The sequence below is a fragment of the Diorhabda sublineata genome, chromosome 4 (assembly GCF_026230105.1).
Source record: "Diorhabda sublineata isolate icDioSubl1.1 chromosome 4, icDioSubl1.1, whole genome shotgun sequence".
In the NCBI taxonomy this organism is placed as follows: Eukaryota; Metazoa; Arthropoda; class Insecta; order Coleoptera; family Chrysomelidae; genus Diorhabda; species Diorhabda sublineata.
In genome coordinates this window covers 24,603,874-24,626,209 of record NC_079477.1, presented here as the reverse complement: position 1 = coordinate 24,626,209, position 22,336 = coordinate 24,603,874, and the positions used below count along the sequence as shown (strand labels likewise).

At 32.9% G+C, this 22,336-nt stretch overlaps 2 protein-coding genes across 3 annotated transcripts; both read left to right on the top strand.

Moving 5' to 3' along the window:
* The first annotated feature begins 2,546 nt into the window (after window positions 1–2,546).
* Window positions 2,547–9,350, top strand: LOC130442557 (uncharacterized). The gene is made up of 7 exons (XM_056776766.1): window positions 2,547–2,667; window positions 3,270–3,352; window positions 7,324–7,452; window positions 7,547–7,582; window positions 7,636–7,750; window positions 8,719–8,786; window positions 9,197–9,350. The coding sequence occupies exons 2-7, from the start codon at window positions 3,278–3,280 to the stop codon at window positions 9,212–9,214; spliced, it is 441 nt and encodes a 146-aa protein (XP_056632744.1). The 5' UTR covers window positions 2,547–2,667; window positions 3,270–3,277; the 3' UTR covers window positions 9,215–9,350.
* Window positions 9,351–12,360: 3,010 nt separating this feature from the next.
* LOC130442849 (uncharacterized) lies at window positions 12,361–20,523 on the top strand. 2 transcript variants are annotated; one of them, XM_056777218.1, is made up of 7 exons: window positions 12,361–12,431; window positions 12,880–12,961; window positions 13,008–13,139; window positions 19,091–19,126; window positions 19,188–19,302; window positions 20,296–20,363; window positions 20,420–20,523. In XM_056777218.1, the coding sequence occupies exons 2-7, from the start codon at window positions 12,890–12,892 to the stop codon at window positions 20,435–20,437; spliced, it is 441 nt and encodes a 146-aa protein (XP_056633196.1). In that variant the 5' UTR covers window positions 12,361–12,431; window positions 12,880–12,889; the 3' UTR covers window positions 20,438–20,523. The 2 variants fall into 2 exon arrangements, with proteins under 2 accessions (XP_056633196.1, XP_056633197.1); XM_056777219.1 differs by having other exon boundaries at window positions 12,389–12,459.
* Window positions 20,524–22,336: the final 1,813 nt, after the last annotated feature.

Here is a 22,336-nt window from a genome sequence, read left to right as displayed (position 1 = left end):
CCGGTATCGAATTGAGGTTGATGGATTATTTAGAACCCTTTCTTGAGCAGTAATAATGTTTTCAGCCGATCTGGCAATAAATTGTGGTCCATGCTTGAGCCTATCAGCTACAGTCTATCTTTTTTCGAAATCATTCACTACACGATGAATAGTCTGTCTTATTAGCACGTTGCTTTTCTCAAAACTTTCTCTTCGTCACAGTAATCTATTCGATAAAAACATAAAACACGTTGGTTTACCGAATATTTTCTATAACAAATTTGACATGTCACGACTACCAAATATGAACTGTCAACACTAATGTTTACCAAAATAGCGGCAAAACAAGTGGACACCCGATATTTAAAAAATAAATCAAACTGATTCAATTTTCAAGATAGGTATGAAAATATACGAAGTATCTATTTCGTAAAGAATTAAAGCTATAATATTGGAATTTGACAATACCCTAAATATGATTCCACTTATGTAGAGAGTTTTTTATACTAATTTGACTGTAATATTTTTTATGGTATGCACAAAGACATGAAATAAAAGGTTTCATAAAGTTTGTTCATTTGAAAAACAAATAGGGAAACGAAAAGTATTAAATATTGGAATACTTATCTTTTTAAATATATCGGAAAAAAAAATCTAGCGAGGAAATATCTAATGAACCATCTCTCTTAATACTTTTTGAAAATACTCTTGCGTGTACTTGTTTTCTAGAAATCGAGCGAACAGCACGAGCTATTCTGTTTTTCTAGTATATCGTTCAGTATTTTTTCTCGATAAACTATTTGTTTTAGCCCTCTCAATATAAAAAAAAACTCATTATTATAAGATCTGAGGATTCAATATATCACACTAATTTTCTCAAATCATCTTACGCTAAACTATTTAGGGAATTTTGGGTAGAATGTGCCGCCATGTGACTGCTGAATATTTAAACGAAGATCGTTATATTAATATTTGCAGAATCTGTAAATATGCTTATTTATCATTCCTTCAATGATTCCTAACTCATATAACACGGCAAAAATATACAATTTTTTGATATACTATCTTCTTTCGTAGTAGGAATAGCCTTTGCTCCAATATCGACGGTTTTGGGAAGACGGAACATCATTTTGTAGCAAAAGTACTTTCCTCCGAAAAAAGTCTTTATTCTTGATTTCATTTTAAACTAGCTTCGCTTGAGACACACGGAACTTCAATCACCTCGTTTCTTCACAAATTCTTAATTTTTATCTGTTTGCTTAAAAATTTTCTGTAAATTCGTTTCACTTGTGTGAGAGATATTTTGGAATTTGCATTGCATTCGAAGCAACTAAAAAAACTGCATGAATTTCATTTTTGAATTATTTTCATTAATTTCTTTATTTCATCTAATAGATTGACAAATATAAATGTTGACCTATGTTCTGGCGATCCGTAGATGTCATGGGTACATCTGGATGCAATGTCCATGATGTATAGTTATAACTCTCAGAATTTTTCAACTGAAATATCCCTAAAAAGCAGCTCAAAAAAGAGTTTCAATAAATGCTTTCTGTTGTGAAAAATTTCTGAATCAAACTCCAGTATTTCTGAACAGAGAAGGGTCATTAGAATCAACAATAACTTTAACCAAGCAGTACTGGACTCTATAAGAAAGCTCTAAATTAGGACTTTTATTGAATGTCCATAGTAAGATCTGATTTTCTAACAAGTTGGTAATATGGTGTATATATCCACTAAAACTAATGATAAGTATTTTGAAAGTGGTTTACGAGAAAAAAACTTCTGATCTAGAACGTTAATAACCACGTTTTCTGTTGTTGCAATAGACGCTGATGATTTTGATTTGGACGGGTAGGTTGAAGTAAATGTATTTATAACTAGATCTGTTGTTTCTTCCACATTCTCCGTGGATAAGTTGAAATTTCTGGAACCGTTGGCGATATCCACATACTGTTTAGATTACCGCTACACCAATACTGTTTAACGCGCGTTTCGATAACCAAGGTATCGTCTTCAGAGACTGAAGGTGAATTGGAATGTAAAGTTCACCTTAGGGTTATAGAAAAACACGCGTCAGACAGTGTAATCGTGAGTGTTGGTGTAAACAGTGTCTTCAGTACTCTCCATGGATAATAATTAGTGGACATACTGGACATGAGTGGAACGTGAAGGCATGGATCAAATAACAACAATATATTGCTGTTACTAGTATATGTTTTTTGTTTAACAGTTTTTAAAATAGATAACTCTCGTCAAATTGAAACGAGAGAGATATTTACATTTAAAAATGTAAAGGCTGTGTTCATTATCTTATTTCTAATAATTTTCGGGATAGATAGAGGCCAAAATCTCATGGGTCTCTCGTAATTTGACAAAATATGAAATTGTTGAATCTGTTTTCATCGTTTATTATGGTATTGACATTATCAGTTTAAAAAAAATAATGTTGGGCAAAGGTATTATCGACAACATAAATTATAAAAGAATTTCATAATGGAAACAATTTCATAATTTATACAACAAATTATACACTGATAATCCTATTTATTGAGCTCGAAAAAATGTTTCAGTTCAAACTGTGAGGTGAGTTGAGGTGAATACTATCAGTAAATTTCGACTTTTGTATAAAAGATTTTTCTAAAATTGATTTGTGGCAATCGCAGAATAACAGTTATACGTCATAAAGTAAGTTTTCAATCACCAAAATCGTTCAATAGCTTTTTGGTTGAGCAGGTGAAAAGGATCGATCTCATGAAAGAATCAACTCATAATTACAAGATTTGGAAACTTATTTAGATATTTAACAAAATTGAAACAGGAATAACTGATCATAAACTGGAAATTGTTTTAATTCAGATCTACCAAAATTAATTATCACGTTCCTGTTCCCAACAATAAATTTTAGTCTATAACTTTGTCTAGATTTTATCTGTGCCATTTTATCAAGAACATACAATAAAATTTTTTGTTATATTTATCAAAATATGTATAGTGATGAGTTAATACTAAAACCAAGTCTTGCAGGGTGATAAGTGGTCTTGTTTTTGCAGGGCATTACGATGAATCATAAATTTGCTATTAAGCATAAACTAGCAAATTAAATTCCTCCTATTGTAGTCCTTAAAATCTCAAACGACACCAGTATGATCATTTCTTTTAACAATTTTTGACAACATACAAAAACCGCCGTGTTTCATGCCCTGCTTGGTCTTGATTTTGATCTTTCGGACCTAAATCTAGTCTCGCTTTTTTCAACGTAATTTATATATTATAATTTTCAATTTCAGATAAAGTCATGAAATCGTGTTTGGTATCATGTTTTGTGGCTGTTTTTCTAGTCTATTGCGCCTCTGGTTATATGGATCCTAAGGTATAATTATTTATTATTCGAATTACTGTTCTTTTTCGACCCTTCTAGAACTCGTTATACCCTTTCGAGCGTAAGAGTATCGGGAGTTTCTATTCTTATTTCATCCATTCTTTCCGATTCTTCGCTACTTCATTCATCTGCTGTATTTTTCCTTTCTCATTTAGTTCCACTTGTTGCAAGTTTTCCTGGAACTTCCTCTCCTCATTTTCTCATAACATAACTCCTTTATTTTCCATTGAGCATAACCAATATACGAGGATGTATAAACAAAATATTGCCATAGCGATAAACAATAACTTATTAGAATTGTAAATGTAAAGTTTGACGTCAAAAAAGTAAACCAGAGCTACGCAATAAATTGAAAGAAAAAAAAATGTCCACCGAAATTGTGAAGATCGAAAAATTGGAGTAACGAGCCATCATCAAGTACCTGTATTTCAAAGGGTTAAAAGTAAGCAGATTTATGAAGATATGCTTAATATCATTGGTAATCAATGTACTTCGTATGCGACCGTGGATAATTGGACTGAAAAATTTAAAAGAGGTAAATTTTCCATTGAAGATGATGATCGATCCAGAAGACCAGTTTCTGTGCCAGTCCCCGAAATATCGACCGTCGAATTGAAATAAAACGGATATCTGGAGCACTAATTATTTCATACGAACGCATCATATAGTTCACGTCAATTTGGACATGAGAAAAAGTGCTGCAAAATGGATCTCCAAATGTTTGAATGTTGACCAAAAACGTGCAAGGTTTGAAATCGATGTAGACTTCTTAAACCAGTTTCTGTGTCATTTCCCGAAAATATCGATGAAGTTCATGACATGATTTTATCAGTCGGTCGAATTGAGATACAACGGATATCTGAAGCACTGAATTATTCATACGAACGCGTTCATCATATAGTTCACGTCAATTTGGACATGAGAAAAATTGCTTCAAAATGGAACCCCAAATGTTTGAATGTTGACCAAAAGCGTGCACGGGAGAAGCATCGCGGTCGATCTGTGCTCTATTTGAAAACGATGTAGACTTCTTAAACCGAATTGTTACTATGGATAAGACTTGGGGACATTTCTACGATCCAGAAACAAAGCAGCAATCGATGGAATGGCGACACCCTGGTTCTCCAAGACCTAAGAAGTTTCGTGTCCAAAAATCAGCTGGAAAAGTTCTTGCTTCAGTTTTTTGGGATTTCCATGGAGTAATCATGATTAATTTTTTGGATAATGATAGAACAATAGCTAGAGATTACTATTCAACATTACCGAGTACTCTACGGGAAAAAATTAAAGAGAAAAGACGCGGAAAGCTATCCAAAGTTGTTTTGTTTTTGCAGGACAACGTCCCTGCACACAAATCTCATGTTGCCATGCAAAAAATTCGTTATTTAGGGTTTGTATTACTAGAACTGTTGGAGTATAGCAACGATGCGCACACTAAATATAATTGTGCCTGTGCGAATTGAAAAAGCCAGGTAGACGGGAAACCAAGAGAGCCAAATTTTATTGCTCTTCCCCTTCCGTCTGAAGAGCCCCGAAGGATGACCCACCACAGTCAGTCCGCCACCAGCCCACGCGACAGCCAGTCGCATTCAGCAGTTCACATCCAGTTATCAGTGTTTATACAAAAGTGTTTTTTACAGTCCATTCATTTATAATTAAACGAAAGACTTTTTCAAGTGCATTTTATATACTGCGTTACGTGCATACTTTTATTCATGTATTATTGTGCTTCATTTATGTATTATTAATAAAGTCAATCTAATAATACTTATTGTTTACTAACATTTAATAACAAGAACACCCCCATTATTTACCAGATTTGGCTCCGTCCGACTATTATTTCTTTCCTCAACTGAAGAAAAGTTTGAAAGGTCGTAAATTTTCTTCCAACGAGGAGGTAATAAAAGGTGTGGAGGTCTGGTTTGCAGAGCAAGAAGGAACATTTTTTTTGAAAGGTCTAGAGACGTTGCAGTTTCGCTGTAATTAATGTATCCAATTAAAAGAAGAATATGATGAGTAATAAAATATTTTGACATTGAAATTTTGTTCGGTTCTATGAATTTTTCATTGTATCCTCTTAGTACGTAAAAAGTAACGTATTCCAAGCCAATAAAGACATACGAGTAGAAAACATCCTAGAAAAAAATGGGAATTCCTGTTAGCACAACAAACTGAGAGCTACAAGATACAATCGAGAGAAAATAGCGGTTGTATTCCAATGGTTATCACTCTAATATAGTTTCTATTACTGGTTGTGGTTTTTGTTTTTGAAGAAATTATCACTTTCATCGATACCAGTGAAGAATAGCCGTTTCTACTTATTTTTCTCTATTCGAATTTATTTATAGAGTATTTTCTTCTATTGCAATACGTAGCAAACGCTGCACTTCTTCAACTACAAATAGCGTTAACACATAACTCTATCTGTGCCCAAATAAGTTCTATGGAATCATAGTTGATTGTTATGATGGTGGCCCCCTGTTAATATCATCGGGACTAATTTGAAACTACGAAAGACTGATGTCAATGGTGAATCTAATCAGGGCTAATCTTGGGCTGAATCTTTCCAGACCAATTACTAATCATATTTTACAAGTAAAACAAGCCAAAGGTCCATCTATCTGTATCTTAGTTTATCTCAAGTCGAGTGTTCCAATCTTTTCAGCTTGTTAGTGAATCTATACTTTTATCCAAACCAAGAGGCCGTTCTAAGGGATCGAGATCATAACAAGGGCAGCAGAATATAGCTCCCCATCATTCTATTCATGTGATCATCATTATAAATAGTGAGAATAGGTTCATATCCTTATGATAGTCATCAGTGATCCACTGTAGGTGTTTACAAATTATCGCAACTGATTTTACTAGTTTAATCAACCCATAATTTATCATACGTGTATCCAGTACCTAAGACTCGTATTGAAACCAATGAGCTACAGTTAGAGTTAACAACGAACTTTCAAAGAGAATCCTTAGAGGTGTTAGGCAGAGATGTGCCCTATCCCCACCTAATCTTTATTCGGTAAACATCTTCTAAGAAGCCCTCGAGGGTTAACAATTAGGTTTCAAAGTAAATGGCACGTGGCAAGATATAACATGAATTATCTCCAAAGGCTTATTGCAATCAATAATAAAGTAAAAAAGAAAAAATTCCTAGTATTCACCTGCAAACTATATGGGTTCCAGAATGTAAACCAATCATACCATAACGAAGAGATTTAACTATCTGGGAACTTCGTTATGTGAAGACTGATCATCAGACGAAGAGATCAAATGCCGGATAGAAAAAGCAAGGAGCTCATTCGTGAAAATCAAAGACGTATGTACGAACTTTGACTTTGACCCAACTCACAATAAGATGCACAAAATGCTACGTGCTTTTGTATGGTATGGAAGACTCGATACTGCTCCTTGGACAGCAAGAAAAGAAAATAGTAGAGAATGTGATTTACTGGAAACGATGAAACATAGAAAAATAGCATACTTGGGACATGTGACACGAAACGTGAGGTATGATTTGCTTCGGCTCTTGATGGAAGGAAAGATAGAGGGAATGAGAGGATTGAGCAGAAAGAGGATGTCGTGTTTCCATAATATTAAAAATTGGAGCGTTAGAGACAGGATAAAATGGGCAGATGTGATCGTAAACATCCATTAATGGATATCAAACGAAGTGTCCGTTTAGATATGTCTCAAATGACGATGTAGCTTCCTAGCAGGATGATTATTTCCTATCCCATCCTCAATGTTACAAATAACAATATCCCAAACATTTTATCATCTTTTTATCACCATTATTTCCACTGGTCTTTTTTCCAATGAGAAAATGAAAATATTATCCTACTTATTGTCCTCCACACTTTAAACTCTAACTCTTTCGCTAGAGGTGTTTCAATTTGAATATTTCAATGACTGGATAATGTAAGTTACTTTGTTAAGCTCTAGATTTTTTCATTTTGTAGAGATTTGGTAAGAATTTTGGTGCGATTACGAAAAAAAGCCACGATTTCTGTAAAGCTGTTACTAATGTACCGCAAGATCTTATAGATGGAGTTAGAGATGGCCAGTTCCCAAATGTAACATCGATTAAGGTAATTATCAATATATTAACGCTATCAATGAATATATAATGAATAACTACTTTTGGTTTTTCTTAGTTTTATCAAATCAATTATTTGTTTTTAGTGTTATACCACTTGCTTGTGGTTGTACGCAAAATCTGTAAGTATTCCTTCATTTTTTCCGTATGAATGCTCTAAACTAAATTGTTTTAGATGGATTTAGATTGTAAAATGAATGAAGAGGTATTAAGATCTTATATGAGTGAGATGAACAGAAACGAAGACGTTGAAGTTATGATGAATTGCGCGAAAGAAGCTTGTAATTCAGGTAAATTGAAATTAAAAAAAAAAATAATTCCAAATTGATCAATTATTTATTGTTCAAACAACAATGAAATGATGAGAAGTTTCAGGTATTTTGCAATAGGATGGTCCCAGAAGTACCTGGCCAAACAGAAAAAACACAAAAACTTTGGAAAAAAATATATTTATTCCTCCTTCAATGTGCAATAAGTTCTCCTTACTCCTTAAAATAGCCATCACCTCTTCATTGCGGAAAATCTTTGACCAGCAAGCTAATTCAAGCTTTAATTTATTAATTTTGGCTATTGCAAAAACGGATGTGTGAGCTGGTGCTTTGTCTTGATAAAACAACAGCCAAATGTGGTCATTTTTGTTTGACTTCTTCGCAGAATCATATTTCATGGTTAGTGGCAATGTACTCGTCATCTGAAGACTAAAAACCCTTTGAAATCTGCCAGAGCTGCCCTATAGAGAGATACCATAAGCCAGATGACTTTGGATCAACGCAAAGTTAATCATTGCAAAAATCTGTAATGAAATTCTTGAGCATAGTTAATCTATATTATCTCCTTAATTGATATCCATATCTAATGTGAATCCCAACAACTTTACAGATTATTTTTTTAGTTTTTGCTTCGTTTAATTTTGTTAGAATCACACCAAGATTTAGCTAATTTTAGATTGTCGATGCTGACGCTAGTAAATCGATTGACAGAAAGAATCCTGAACCCTGATGGATATCGCTCACCAATGCCAGACTAGATTCACAACTGTTGTAGTTTACGTACTGATAACTCTAACGCTCTATCTCGGAATCCATAGTGTTTCTTTTTAAGTAACAAGATGTCCAAGTCCGCAGTCAAAGACATCAGATATGTCACACATATACGTGTTTTTATCCTCATAAAGACGATTTATTATGATTGTCTGAATAGTTTCTTCTTTTCAAATTGATGTTATATATATTTTATCAATATATTATGAATTTTATAGGTGAAAAATCTTCTTGCGACATAGGATATAAGATGCAGATGTGTATTTACGAAAATGTTCCCAAAGATGTAAGCAAATTTCAAACATTCACGATCAATATTATTAATAATACTTTTTAATATATATATATAGGGTTTCTCAATTGATTTTTGCACTTATAATATATCGAGTTTTGTTCAAATTAAAAAAACAAGTACTTAAATAGATCAACGTTTCTCTAGAATCTAGACCGACCACAACCAATTTGAATTTAGCTGGATTGATGTAAGCATTACACTTTAAGTGGCTTGTCCATTGTCCAGAAATTGTCCGTTGCTAATGCATTTTTAAAAGATTTCAACAAAATTCGAAATATTTGAGCAAATCTAACTCAATTTTGCAGAAAAGCGTCCTTAAATGCCACATTTGTTTGCTGGAAAATATTTTTTTATGATAGAGATGTATATTTTTATACTAGTTAACATTTTTTCTGTTTCAGTGTTATATATTCTTCTGAAAACAACATAAATTAATTTGAAAGATGAATTTCCCTTTATTTCTACGTAAACTTGTGTATTTGATATAAATAATGAAGTATTTTAGATTCTTAGTATGTAAATCTTAGTTTTAAATAAATAAACGAGAAAAAAAAACTATTTCTTTTTTCATATTTACTAGAAGAAAAAAATTCTCACGTGAAAATCAGGTTTTTAAATTGATACGATTACAAAAAATATAAAAAGTCCACATTGTTTGTTTGTTAAAATTAAACAGAAAAATTCCCTTTGCTGTTCAGGTACCAATTCATTTCAATTACTTCAATAATTATAGCATACGATTAGATTAGATTAGATGATATTCAAATACCTTTTGAAGAACAAATTTGCTACAAAATAAGAGGTAGTTTGAAAATAAATCTTCAATGAAAAAGTTAAGAGTCCTCTGCTTATCCTAAACTGGACTTTTGGAAATAATTCAACCCCCGAAACAAAAAACAAGTACTAGAAAAATAGCCAACACCCTAAATATTAGCCCATCATCTATGTGGCGAATTTCGAAAAAGCAACAGCCATATTCTCACCATCCGTAGAGGTTCAACGATTTTGCTCAACGAGTTGTAATTTTTGAATAGTTAATACACGAAATGCGAGAAAATTTTGAATATTTAAATTATGTATTTTTTACTGATGAAGAACGTACGGATTAGTATTATAGGGGATAAATTAATTGGGCCTCATTTTCTGTCTCATCCATTAAATGGAATTTCTTATACCAGATCTCCCTGAACAACTTGAAGACACGCATTCAATATCAGACAAAAAAAGAGGCTCATGCACGATGATACCCCAGTACACTTCAATCGAGATGCTAGGCAGCATTTAGATGCAGCATATCCCAACCGTTGGATTGGTCGATGAAGACACCAACATTGAATTCTTTTGATTTCTGTTTATGAGGTTACCTTGAATCGTTGATCTACAAGACACCCGTAGTTGATATCAACGATTTGAAGAATCGTATTCAAATAGCGTGTGACACATCAAATCTTTGAACGTGCGGCAATCCATGACACGTAGGCTACGTTAATATATTTTGGCTAGACGTGGTTATTTCCAGCTTTCATAATGAATCTTTTTTCTCTGCAGCTCTTGTTTTGGGGAAAATCATTTTTAAAAAAGGAAATATTTTTAACTAAAACAAAGATTTTGAGCTATGATAATTTTATTTATTAAAACTTCATCTTGAAAATAAGTTTCGATATATAATAAAGGGCTGCTGAAAGAAAGGTGTGAGGAGATTAAATGACTTCAGAATAAACAGGACAGCCACTGACTTCATAAGAAAATAAAAGAGGTAACGCATTTCAACAAAAATCAACCCGTAACAGATATACTAAACGAAATCAATGAACTGGTAACAGAAGAACAAGAATTATTGAAAGTTTTGCTAAAATATTTACGGAAAATATTTGCTAGCGATACGCCACGAATATTCGACAGGAATAGTGAATATGAAGAAGCTTTAAAAATACTAAAACCAGGGAAAAACAAAGCACTTAAATTGAGTAAAAACGTAAAAGCAACGGGTCCGGACGAAATCCACATAGAAATGATAAAACTAATAGGGGAAGAAAATTTGTTACAACGGTTCCAGTTACTACAGGAAGTTTATGCAACAAGTAATATTCCAAAAGACTGGCTTATCTCTGTATTTATTCTCCTTCCAAGAAATGTGATGAGTTCAGACTGATAAGCTTGATGAGTCAAGTGCTTAAGATCCTATTTAAAATTATACAAGCTAGAATCTACCATAAACGTGAAGGTGATCAAAACGATACCCAATTTGGGTTTCGCTTAGGTCTAGGAACAAGGGAAGCACTAGCGAGCTTATTTATACTCCTATAGAAATGTCGAGACATGAGGAATTATACCGTCCTTCTGTCATTGCTAGAGAAAAAAGGTTTAGACAAACAATACATCGAGTTTATTAGAAACCTTTATTGGAACCAAGAAGCAACGGTTAGATATAGACAAACAACTTCAGAACCGGTGTTTATGGAAAAGGGGATACGACAAGGTTGTTTTTTGTCGCAAATACTGTTTAATATATACTCTGCGCACATATTCAACCATTAATTAACGGTAGGACATTGAACAACATACGTTATGCAGATGACAACAAAGTTGTAAAAGTGGAAGATAAACTATGCATGAAAATTAATGTGACAAAAACAAAAGTGAACAAGACTTCCAAACCCACAACTGAGCATGAACATCTATGAAACCGCAATAGAAAAATTTTAGGATTTTAAATGTCTTGGCAGCTGCATAACGACAAATGTAGACCCTGACGTCGAAGTTGAATCACGTATAGAACAAGCTAAAGGTGAAAAAACTTGTAAAGGTGTACGTGCACACAGTTCACTTGTATCGAGCATAAACGTGGACATTAAGAGTGTATACCATGAACAGACTCGAGGCTTTTGCAATGTGGATCTACTAAAAATATCATAGACTCAACATAGACTCAAAATAGAGAATTTTGGTCCTCACCGATATCTTGGAAAAGTGAACTGAGGAAATTTTGTTGTAGTTAATTTCACACCAGCAATCACCTCTTGAATTTTGTCGCATCAATTTAGAAACACCATGTGTAAAATAGGTCGATAAGTACTTTAATGGAAAAAAATGGAAGAGTAATAGAAATAATATAACGATAATAAATAGTTTGAAAAGTCCATAACACTTCACCTGTATTTAATACGACAATAAACATATTCATCATTATCTAGGACCTTTGGATGAGCTGAAGTGTATAGGCAACTCACAAAGAGATCTATCTGCCTGATAGGTAATAGGCTTACCACTTACCACAAAATTTCACAGCCTTATCTTGGAATCTAAGAGATTACACTAAGATTATATAAGTTTTTTTTATCAATACAATGATCATTGATTGATTGATTCTCAGTATAGATACTTTTAATAATTATTCTCATTTGTCAAAAATTTGGAGAAATTCATAATTCAAGAAATGACCTTCATAGAAAACGTACGATGCCAAAGAGAACGTATCACAATTTGTTATCAATTTTGTGAGAGGTTATCCGATTGGTGAGCGACCTCTTAGACTGAACAATGTAATTTTTACAACTGAATTCCATATAAATATTGATAATAATTTTGTTAAAGAGTATTTATTACTTTGTGAAGTGTATCAAAGTCAAATAGAAAGTAAGTGATTTATGATGATTATCTAAGGGTACGATGTAATTTTGATATTCTAATTTAATTATCTATGGCAAAGTTGGTAGAACCTATTTCAATTTGAATAATCGTAAATAACAAATTCTAGTATCATTGAATTAGGAAAAACTGCTGCTAAAAAGTATGTTTCCAAATAATTCTGCTAAAAACTTGCAAAAACTGAAGACAAATCTTTATTTTATAAGAAGGTTCACATAGGTAGTGAGAAAATTAAGTATTTCACATTGCATAAACTGAAACTTTCTAATATATATTTTGTAACATCCTTTATAACTGAATTCTTGCTATGGTGGGTTGTAAAGAGACTTTAGACAAAGATTTTATTTGTAAAATTTATTAAGTTTGTTTTCATCACCAATGGATCGGAATTAGTCGAAACTACGATCTTATACAATTGAAACCGACTTTTTTTTAGGTTAATAAATATGAAGCCAGCAGCAATTACTTTTTTGGTAGCTCTATTAAGCACTCTAGCTTACGGACTACTTAACCCAAAGGTAAATATAATTTTAAAAATTCGATTATTCCAGTTTTATATTTCAGGATTATGGAAAAACTTTCAAGGAAATGACAATACATGCTCATCGTTTGTGTAAGCTTACTACAGATGTTTCACAACAATTGATAGATGGAGTTAAGAATGGTCAATTTCCAGATGATGAACCTTCAATTCAGGTAGGATCAAAATGGATTTGTAATAATTAATTATGGTTTCATTAGAATGTAGTATTGAAAGTAGTTTTTTTAGCATCTTCTGCGATATTTGGCAGTATACATTGCACTAATAATTCATCATCAATTGATTCCAGTCCATTATAATATCCGACGATTTTCTTTCATTCATTTGTACTCATGAAGAATCGGTCAAAAAATACCGTGGCGGTTCTTTTTTTCACGCTTTTGCATTTCTTATGTCAATTCGTTTCCTTGATAAACCGTCACACTTTTATTTCTTGATAATCGTTCAAGAAAATCCGCTTTGCACACTAAGGGATGTTGTTGAATAGGCAACTGCAGCGACTATGAATCTTCTCCATAAGAAATCCAGGGAACAGTATTTAAAGGATTATAATTCTTTTATGGAGTGGCGTACTAAAAAAGGCAGCTTCGCAGAAATATTGTGACTAGTTTACTTTGAAACAAATCCAAAATTTGGAACTCTTCAACACTTTGGTTGACTTATTTTAACCAAAAAATCTAAAACATTCGCCCGTGAAGAAATTTCTGTTGCAAGCTCAAGACGATCATTATCTCATGCGTAAGGATTGGCAGCAAACAATTTTAATGTAACCTTAGATGTTATTCTAACATCTGCGGAGGGAGAAATCTTATAAAATGTAAAGATATTAATAATACCGGAAATGTTTCAATTATCACAGTATCTGATACAAAAACTCATCTTCAACGTCGATTTACTGTTGTTGGTGAAATATCTGACAATAGATTAAACTTGGTAAACATTTATAAAAAATATAAAAACCAACGACCCATAAATATCAAAACAGATCATTTCTTTTTGCAGTATAGAAATGAAAAATGCAAAATCCAAGTTGTAGGTATCAATACCTTGAGTTTACCTGATTCAAAACACTTCAAGAAACATTGTAAAGCCGCGTTTACACCGGAGTTAATAACACGAGTTTTTAACAAAAAGTTATTAACTTAGCTGAATCGCCGAAAAATTTCTCTTAACAAAAGTTAATAACTCGTGTTTTCAACAGAAAATTCCATGTTATTAACAAGATTTATTTTATCCATCCAGAGTCGGTAAAGATCAAAGGAAATGTGTTATGTTTTAAACAAATGTTAATAACAAAAGTTAATGGCCTCTTTTAGCGCGCTAACTTTTGTTAACAACAGGTTCCTCTCTTCCCCGCAACCCCCTCGCCCGGCATCCTGCTACACAGAGCGCGCCAGTGGCCCCTCGACAAATTACAGCAGCAGACGAAACACGTTGAGACAGAGAGGTTAGTTTGTGTGTTTTGCTGTTTTGTTGGCGTGAAGTATTTTTGTTTATTTTAATGATGGAAAGTGAATGGAATCAGGAGCAAGTGATTAATTTGATAGATCTGTATCGAGAGCGCCCAGTGTTGATGCTTCCGTCGCACCTTAGCTCGCCTGAAAGAGGGTCACGATCGTCTTCTTGCAGATCATTCAACATATCACTCCCACTGTACACAGTCCTTGCTCTGAGGGACGGTTTTACCCAGTATCTCCTACGTCTCCTTTGAGCAGCGGTAGCCAAAACAACGCACGCAGCTGCAGCGAGAACCACGTCATCCTCTCGCACCATTGTCTCACCTAGAACTGCTGGCTGTGCATGAGCGTTGATAATGGCGGAGTTTTTAACTTTTGTTGATAACAAAACTAGCAGCCAAAAGAAAATGTTATTAACATATGTTAATGACTTTTGTTATTAACATCAGTTAATAACAAAAATGTTAAAAACTTGTGTTATTAACTCCGGTGTAAACGCGGCTCAACTGTTCACGATCCCACCAACAATCCAATAAGTACTAATACAACTATAGACGATGTTATCTCTTTGAACTCGTTAAAAGTTGCCTATTCAAGTACAATTAATAATCTAACTTCTTCTTTACTTCAAATTAATTATGCTCACAGTTGTACTTTAAATATTACTATTACAAAATAAAAATTGATAAAAGTTTTGTCGAATTTCTTTAAGTCTACGGACATAGAAAAAATTTTGTATGGAACTTATTGCATTAATAAGTAATATAGTCCACAGAACAGAATCCTTCTTACTTAATGCTCAATATATACTCGCAACTTTGCATAAAGCTTCCTTTTGTTGAATCCGAGAAACTTTTTATCTATGATAGTCCAGGAGCCGGTAACACTGAAAGTCCCGTCATAGCGGAATCAAAAAATTTTTATTTAAATAAATAGAACGTATGTATAGGAATAGATTAAGCTCGGTATGCGTGGATTCCTATTGCCGAAACAATGTGAAAAAAAAATTATTAAAAAAATAGAAAAATGTTTTACCGTCATCGCGGATATTTTGTATTCGACAGTAAATTTTATTGGCTTTTACAAAAAAATCACGCAAACCACTTTTTCTTGCCGGAAGGGTCTGGCATACCCACTTGAAGTGTGTGATGAGGTCTAAAATTTCTCCACCATGCCGGAAACCTTTTTTTTTATTTTATTCATTTTTATATAATTTTTAAAAATAGGTTGGTATGCGCGCTCAAAAACTGCCGGAAAAATCCCGCATACCATCTTGAACTGCATAAACTATATTAGCATCTACTCCAAAATGTACGATGTTCAATATATTTATTTTGGAGTAAATGCTTTTTGTCGAATAAGATGTCTTTTTCTCTGCTTAGGTTTAAAAGAATATGAGGATTAATATGATTTAAGGAATAATAGGAGAATTTTTATTTTATAAAATTGAAACAATATATTGAAAAAATTGACAGGAGTTTAGTCTTAAACTTAGAATATTTATTTATAATCATCGAAATCAATTTCATCTATATCGTAACGGTTTTCATTTACTGATTCTTCACTTTCTTCTCCATTTAATTGGCTACTAAGAATTTCTTCAACTTTTGAGGGTGCTGCTGGGCCTTTATACCACAATGGTTCCAACTTATTTTCTTGATTCAGTTGCCATCCACATTCTGTTGGTTCAAATAAAATACAAATTGGCTCAGTGGCATTTTGCCACATTGCATTTATAAATATGGTGCGTAATACTTTTTGTGACAGAGTTTTCCAGCATGGGGGAATATTGCTAGAATTGAAATTTATAAGACCTTTGTAAAATTCTTCTTTGGCACTGGTGCTTGCAAAAAATTTCAAAAATAATTCAAATCTCGTACTATCAACATTATTTTTGTCTATATTATACATTTCGTTAGTAAATCTTTGGATAAGATCTGTTTTCTCTTCGTCATTGATGTCTTCCGGATCCGTCAAATGTTCAAACATATTTTGGTATTCTTCATTTTGTATTAAATTTTGATTTTTCCTTTCCGAACAAAAGCTGCTGTATAATTAGAACCTGTGAAGGCATGGAAGCCCGGAAGAGCTCGACAAAGTGATGGACCTAATTCTCGTGCAAGATCTGTACAACTTCTATAATTAATTTCTTTACCTAATTTATTTGTTATCCATATTTTTTGGTTTTCGAATTTGTGAATATTTCCGAGACAAATGTTCAACACGTCAGTATCTACACATTTGATGAGAATTTTTTGGTGAGGTAAACATTTTTTCAAGTGGAAGAAAATTCTCGTATCAGCTTCTTCGTGATAACATGTATAATCCTCGTTTAATGTCCGCGAGACAGCGCCATTGATATTAGTGTAAACGAAGCATTGTTCTTCAACTGTTAAAAAATTTTTTTTTCATTGAGAATGGAGCTGAATGAATCCTCTGTCCAATGCTTATGTAAAAATTGTACTATCGACATAAAAATGAATAAAATAAAAAAAATGGTTTCCGGTATGGTGGAGAAATTTTAGCCCTCATCACACACTTCAAGTGGGTATGCCAAACCCTTCCGGCAAGAAAAAGTGGTTTGCGTGATTTTTTTCTAAAAGCCAATAAAATTTACTGTGGAATACAAAAAAAAATTAATATCCGCGATGACGGTAAAATATTTTTCTATTTTTTTAATAATTTTTTTTTTCACATTGTTTCGGCAATAGGAATCCACGCATACCGAGCTTAATCTATTCCTATACTTACGTTCTATTTGTTTAAATAAAAATTTTTTGATTCCGCTATGACGGGACTTTCAGTGTTACCGACTCCCCGCCATGACTTTTATCGAAACTATTGCTCTCTAGAGTTAGAAATTCCGAAAAATGTCCAAGTAACTAGTTATTGTTTTGTGATAAATATATGCTCAATTTGGTAACTAATATGACAAAAAATTCAAAATATTTTGTCCGACAAATACCCTGCTGCGTTTTTGGAATCCGACAGCTCAAATATGATAATTTCAAGAGGTTATGTTTTGAGATGTTATGTAAACCGTTATTTTTCGTTAATCAAACCAATTGTGCTACTTTGGTGGATATCTAACAATACTAGGTATTTATCTTATTATTCTAGTCCTTATAATAAAGAAATAGAGGACTAAACATCAAATATGTTTGATAATTGACGCGAAAAAGCAACCAATTGCTCGTGATTTGCTAGAAACCTTCACAGCCCTACAGTTTGTTATAAAATTCCTTTAAAATGTCGTCCGTTATTTTCTCAACATACGTGTGCACTAGGAATCTTCCTCGTACGTTCGAATTATCGTAGCTACTGGATCGAATGCATATACATGTCGTAGGTCAATAGACAAGTTGGAATTTTAGTTAATATCCCAGGACAATAGGCAGTTGGCTGATGGCGCACCACAAATGCCAATTCTCCCGAAATATTAGCTAAATGCCGGACAATAGATTATTCATCGAAAAATGACCAAGCATTTTCTATTCTCCTGGGACTTTAGCTAAAATTCGGATAACAGACTTTTGGGTATTCAGAATAAGATAAAAAAAAATAGGATAAAAGTCTTTTATTTTTTGCATGTAAATCAATCATTATTATCACTATTACCCGAATTTTGTCCATTATTTATATAATATAGGTATGCGTGACGCGCCATCAGCCAACTGCCTATTATCCTGGGATATTAGCTAAAATCCCAACTCTTCTATTGACCTAAGATATATACACTTTATTATAAAGCCATGGAAAAATGTTTTCTTATAGTTTTAATTTTAGAAAACTTTTCATTGAATATTCAATAGTTATTTATGCAACTCGTAGGAATTGCCAAACCGTCAAACCGTCCTATTTGTGAAAGTATTTTCATACAAACTTTTTTGTACATTTGTAGACTCCTAAAAATTTCACTACACTTTTATCAATTTTTATTTTGTAATAATAATATTGAAAGAACAACTGTGAGCATTATTAATTTGAAGAAGTGAAGAAGTTACATTATTATTGGTACTTGAATTGGCAACATTTAACGAGTTCAAAGAAATAACATCGTCAACAGTTATATTAGTAAATATAATGGATTGTTAATAGGATGATGAACATTTACAACGTTGCTTGAAGTCGAATTAGTTGTTGCCATCAAAGTTTCCACTGCCGAATTCGTTTAGTTTTTTATTGAGTCGTCTACGTAACCCACCGCAACTGTGTTGGATTTTCACCCACCGTTTAATTATATCACCACCGGAATCCACTAATAGAGACGCCGAAGGGCGTCGAAATGTATGCCCGATGTAGTGCATTAGGTAAATTCAAATGTTACAATAAGCGAGGGAATTTTTGGAAAGTTTCGAGTGTTTACTGATGTTACGTAGTTATTTACCATTAGGGTGCCTTTCAGTTTTGAATAAGTCGACCAAAGTGTTGAAGACTTCCACATTTTGGATTTAGTTTCAAAGTAAGCTAGTAACACTCTTTCTGTGAAGCTGCCTTTTTCTGGTACGCCACTCCATAAATGAATTATAATCCTTCAAATACTGTTCCCTGGATTTCTCAGGAAGAAGATTCATAGTCGACGCAGTCGTGCAGTTTAAACTTTCTTCACTATTATAATAAATATAATAAAATATAATTTTCCGTTTCAGTATTACACCCTTTGTCTGTGGTTGGCTTGTAATGAAGTAAGTTCGTATTCTTCTCATTATATTCAAATATATAACATTTTTCTTTCATCCGTTTTAGTTAGATAACGATTTAAAATTGAAAAAAGACAAGTTACTTCCATACCTGGATGAAATGAAGTTGTCCCAAGACGTTAACGCATATTTAACCTGTAACGAAAACGCTCTAAAATTAAGTAAGTAACACTGATTAATATTCCATCATCTTTTTTACACGGTAAAAAGCACGCGGGCGGGGTGAGCGCAGAACTAATCATGGAATTTTACTCACTTCGACGAGAATCTAAAATCATCTGTCTTTACGATGTTTGCAACGAATTTTGAAGTTTGATCTTAAACTTAATCCATACAAACTTCAATTAACACAAGAATTGAAATTTTTACTGCAACGCCTTTCTTTAGTCGCTCCAGTGAAGCTTTCCTGGTTTTGCCCCATTTTAGTAGTTCTAAACGAATGTTCTGAGCTTGGTTACCATCTCTAAAGTCTGGCGTGAGATTTTCAACTGATTAAAATAGTCCTATAGATTCCTGCTAACTAAAACGAGCTTCCAATTTTGACAAAATCCTCTTCTCCGATGAGGCCCATTTCCATATCAAAAGGTTTGTGAAAAGCCTTGGAATTGTCGTTACTGGAATAGTGAGAATCTCAAACGGCATCATAAACCACCGCAGAGTCCTAGAAATCCTTTTATGGATCCAGAATTTGAATCTAGAATATTGAATTCTAGACTTCAACAAGACGTTGCCACCAGTAACACGACGAATGATTTCATGTTGATTGTGAATAAGATATTTCCAAACAGACCTATTTTTGTGTCATACCATCAAGAAAATCGATTTTGAAGGTGCTGAGGGATATTCAGTGCACATCCCAACTAGCAAGTAAACTAAAAGATTGCAGAAATTCAGATTTAGTCTAAGACGATCCAAAAACATCATAAACACTTTTGCAAGAATTTTTCGAATTCGAAGTTATGACTTTTTAACTTCTGATTTTGCAAGCAAACCATAGAGACTTCTTAGGGGTGAGTCTTCGTATTTCACAGAGCAATGAGAGCAATGCAGATTCATGACAAAATATTTCAAGTTTCAAGTGTAGAACAGTACCTAATAGCTATCGAAATAATCTAATCATAAATTGTTGTCATTTTTATATATAATTATTTCAGATGAAACAAGGCCACACAAAATAATATGGGAAATGCAAAAATGTATACAAAAAAATATCGATGCGGAGGTGAGTTAAAAACAATCAATCATTCAAATCATTAATAATAATAATTTTTATTACAGAGATATATATTTTTCTGAAGTAATCCCTGAAGATGTAGAAACACATTCTTCTGAAACGATATGTTTTTTATAATAATTTCTGTATTAAATACAATTTCCAAATCGATTTGTTTTTCATTTCCACCAAAGAAGAAAGCCACGTTAAATTGAGGGTTCAATATTCATGTGTTTAATGAATTTTTGTTGAGAACAATAAACACATTTATTTAAGTAAATAACGCAGTACATTAGAAGTATACTAACGTTCACAAAAGTAAATTTCATTGATACACTCTAAACGTTACTTTTTGAACAAATTACTCGTAATTTAAGACAATGGTCGATTGGAAAACCAACTTAAATTGAAGTAGTACAGTGTGAATATTAAACTTTAGCTAGCTACACAAAAAAATACACGAAGCCACTGAATTGGTTAGACGATTTTATCTAGTTAAAACTCGAAATATTCAAGCTAGAAAATCAAGTTGCATCACCCGATTTCATCAACATTATCTCCTTCAATCTCTTGAATTATAGCTATAGCTAGCGTTTTGTGCGCCTTTAAATCCCTTTATTGGGACTGATTACTCCACTTGTTCTTTTTGTTATAGTTTTCATCATCATTATTTTCTGTTTCTGCAATTTGCTTTCCAGTCTACTATTTCTAGGATTCTGGCATCTTTTATTTCTCCAGGTATTTCTTGGTCTGTCTTGGCCATATAGGTATCCATTTTGTTATCCTCCTTACCAATTCTGTAGGTTTCCTTCTCATGACGTGTCCTGCCCAATTTAGCCTATGTGTTTCTCTACACTTTATCATATTTTCTCCTCCCAGTTTTTCTTCTATTTCTCTATCTTCTTCTCTCTCCATCTCCTCTCAAATGAGGTCCGAGAATACTTCTCATTATCTTCAGGTATTCAGTTTTTTCTTGGTATATTTCTGACATAAAAAGAGTAAATAATGCAGAATCTCGACTTTTTCCTCTGCCAAATGTAAGAGAAAAATTTACTGTTTAGACGGGACGTATATAAACAAATTTATTTTCACTTCACGCTATTAAATGGGTGCGCTACAACTCGTAACGATTTTTAATCCATTAAGAAGGATGCGCCAACTCCAAACGGGAATATTTTAGGTAAATGAAGAGGTAGTCCGAGTACATAATACAACTCGTGACCGATTCGTTAAGAGTATTACCTGAAATTCCACTTTATAAAGCTGAAAAATCGAAATATTTTATTTTTGTTTATCATTTTTTAATTAAAATCTCAAGCTGCTTAATCTTCCGTTGTAAGTTGTTTAATCTTCAGGACGACCAAGATCAGGAGCTGTAACATTTTAATATAAATTAAATCTGCAATCAATCCAATTGAATTTAATACTATGTGGACTTTTGTAGTCGATGATGATTCGGGATACTTACTGGGAGGACAGTAAAGGATGAAATGATATAGTACATATCATGAGATTCAGTGGAAACTAGTAATCAACTGAATTGTAAATATAAATAAATCACCAGACCTCGATATATTCCAAATTGGGACATGATGTGGACGATAATCAAATTCTTAAGTTTTTAGACAAAATGTAGGTATATTCAAATTAAATTTTTTCAGTTTCTTATTTCTTAGACTCTCTCATATGTTTTTGTTGTTAAATTGTTTTGACTTTGGGTCTTCATCAAAATATGACCTGATATTGATAATTTGCATAATTATATGAATCAACAGCTCACTTTCTGAATTGAAGAAGGTTTACTAAAGAATTTTTTGGAAATAACAATAAACTAGCATTTTTATAAACGATAACAAATAACCTAAAATAAAGTTAGCGCTATAAATAGTTACGTGGAATTTTTATCAAGAGGAATCTTGGAATACGTCGCGGTTTTCCATTAAAAATTAACAACTCACCACTCTTTTATTGAAAATTAAGTG

What these genes read in the sequence shown, in the direction of transcription:
- LOC130442849 (XM_056777218.1), top strand. Translation starts at nt 12,890, where the DNA reads ATGAAGCCAGCAGCAATTACTTTTTTGGTAGCTCTATTAAGCACTCTA. An exon ending in ATGATGAACCTTCAATTCAG is followed by an intron (nt 13,140 to 19,090) that starts GTAGGATCAAAA and finishes TTTCCGTTTCAG; the next exon opens with TATTACACCCTTTGTCTGTG. An exon ending in CGAAAACGCTCTAAAATTAA is followed by an intron (nt 19,303 to 20,295) that starts GTAAGTAACACT and finishes TAATTATTTCAG; the next exon opens with ATGAAACAAGGCCACACAAA.
- LOC130442557 (XM_056776766.1), top strand. Translation starts at nt 3,278, where the DNA reads ATGAAATCGTGTTTGGTATCATGTTTTGTGGCTGTTTTTCTAGTCTAT. An exon ending in CAAATGTAACATCGATTAAG is followed by an intron (nt 7,453 to 7,546) that starts GTAATTATCAAT and finishes ATTTGTTTTTAG; the next exon opens with TGTTATACCACTTGCTTGTG. An exon ending in TGTGGTTGTACGCAAAATCT is followed by an intron (nt 7,583 to 7,635) that starts GTAAGTATTCCT and finishes AAATTGTTTTAG; the next exon opens with ATGGATTTAGATTGTAAAAT.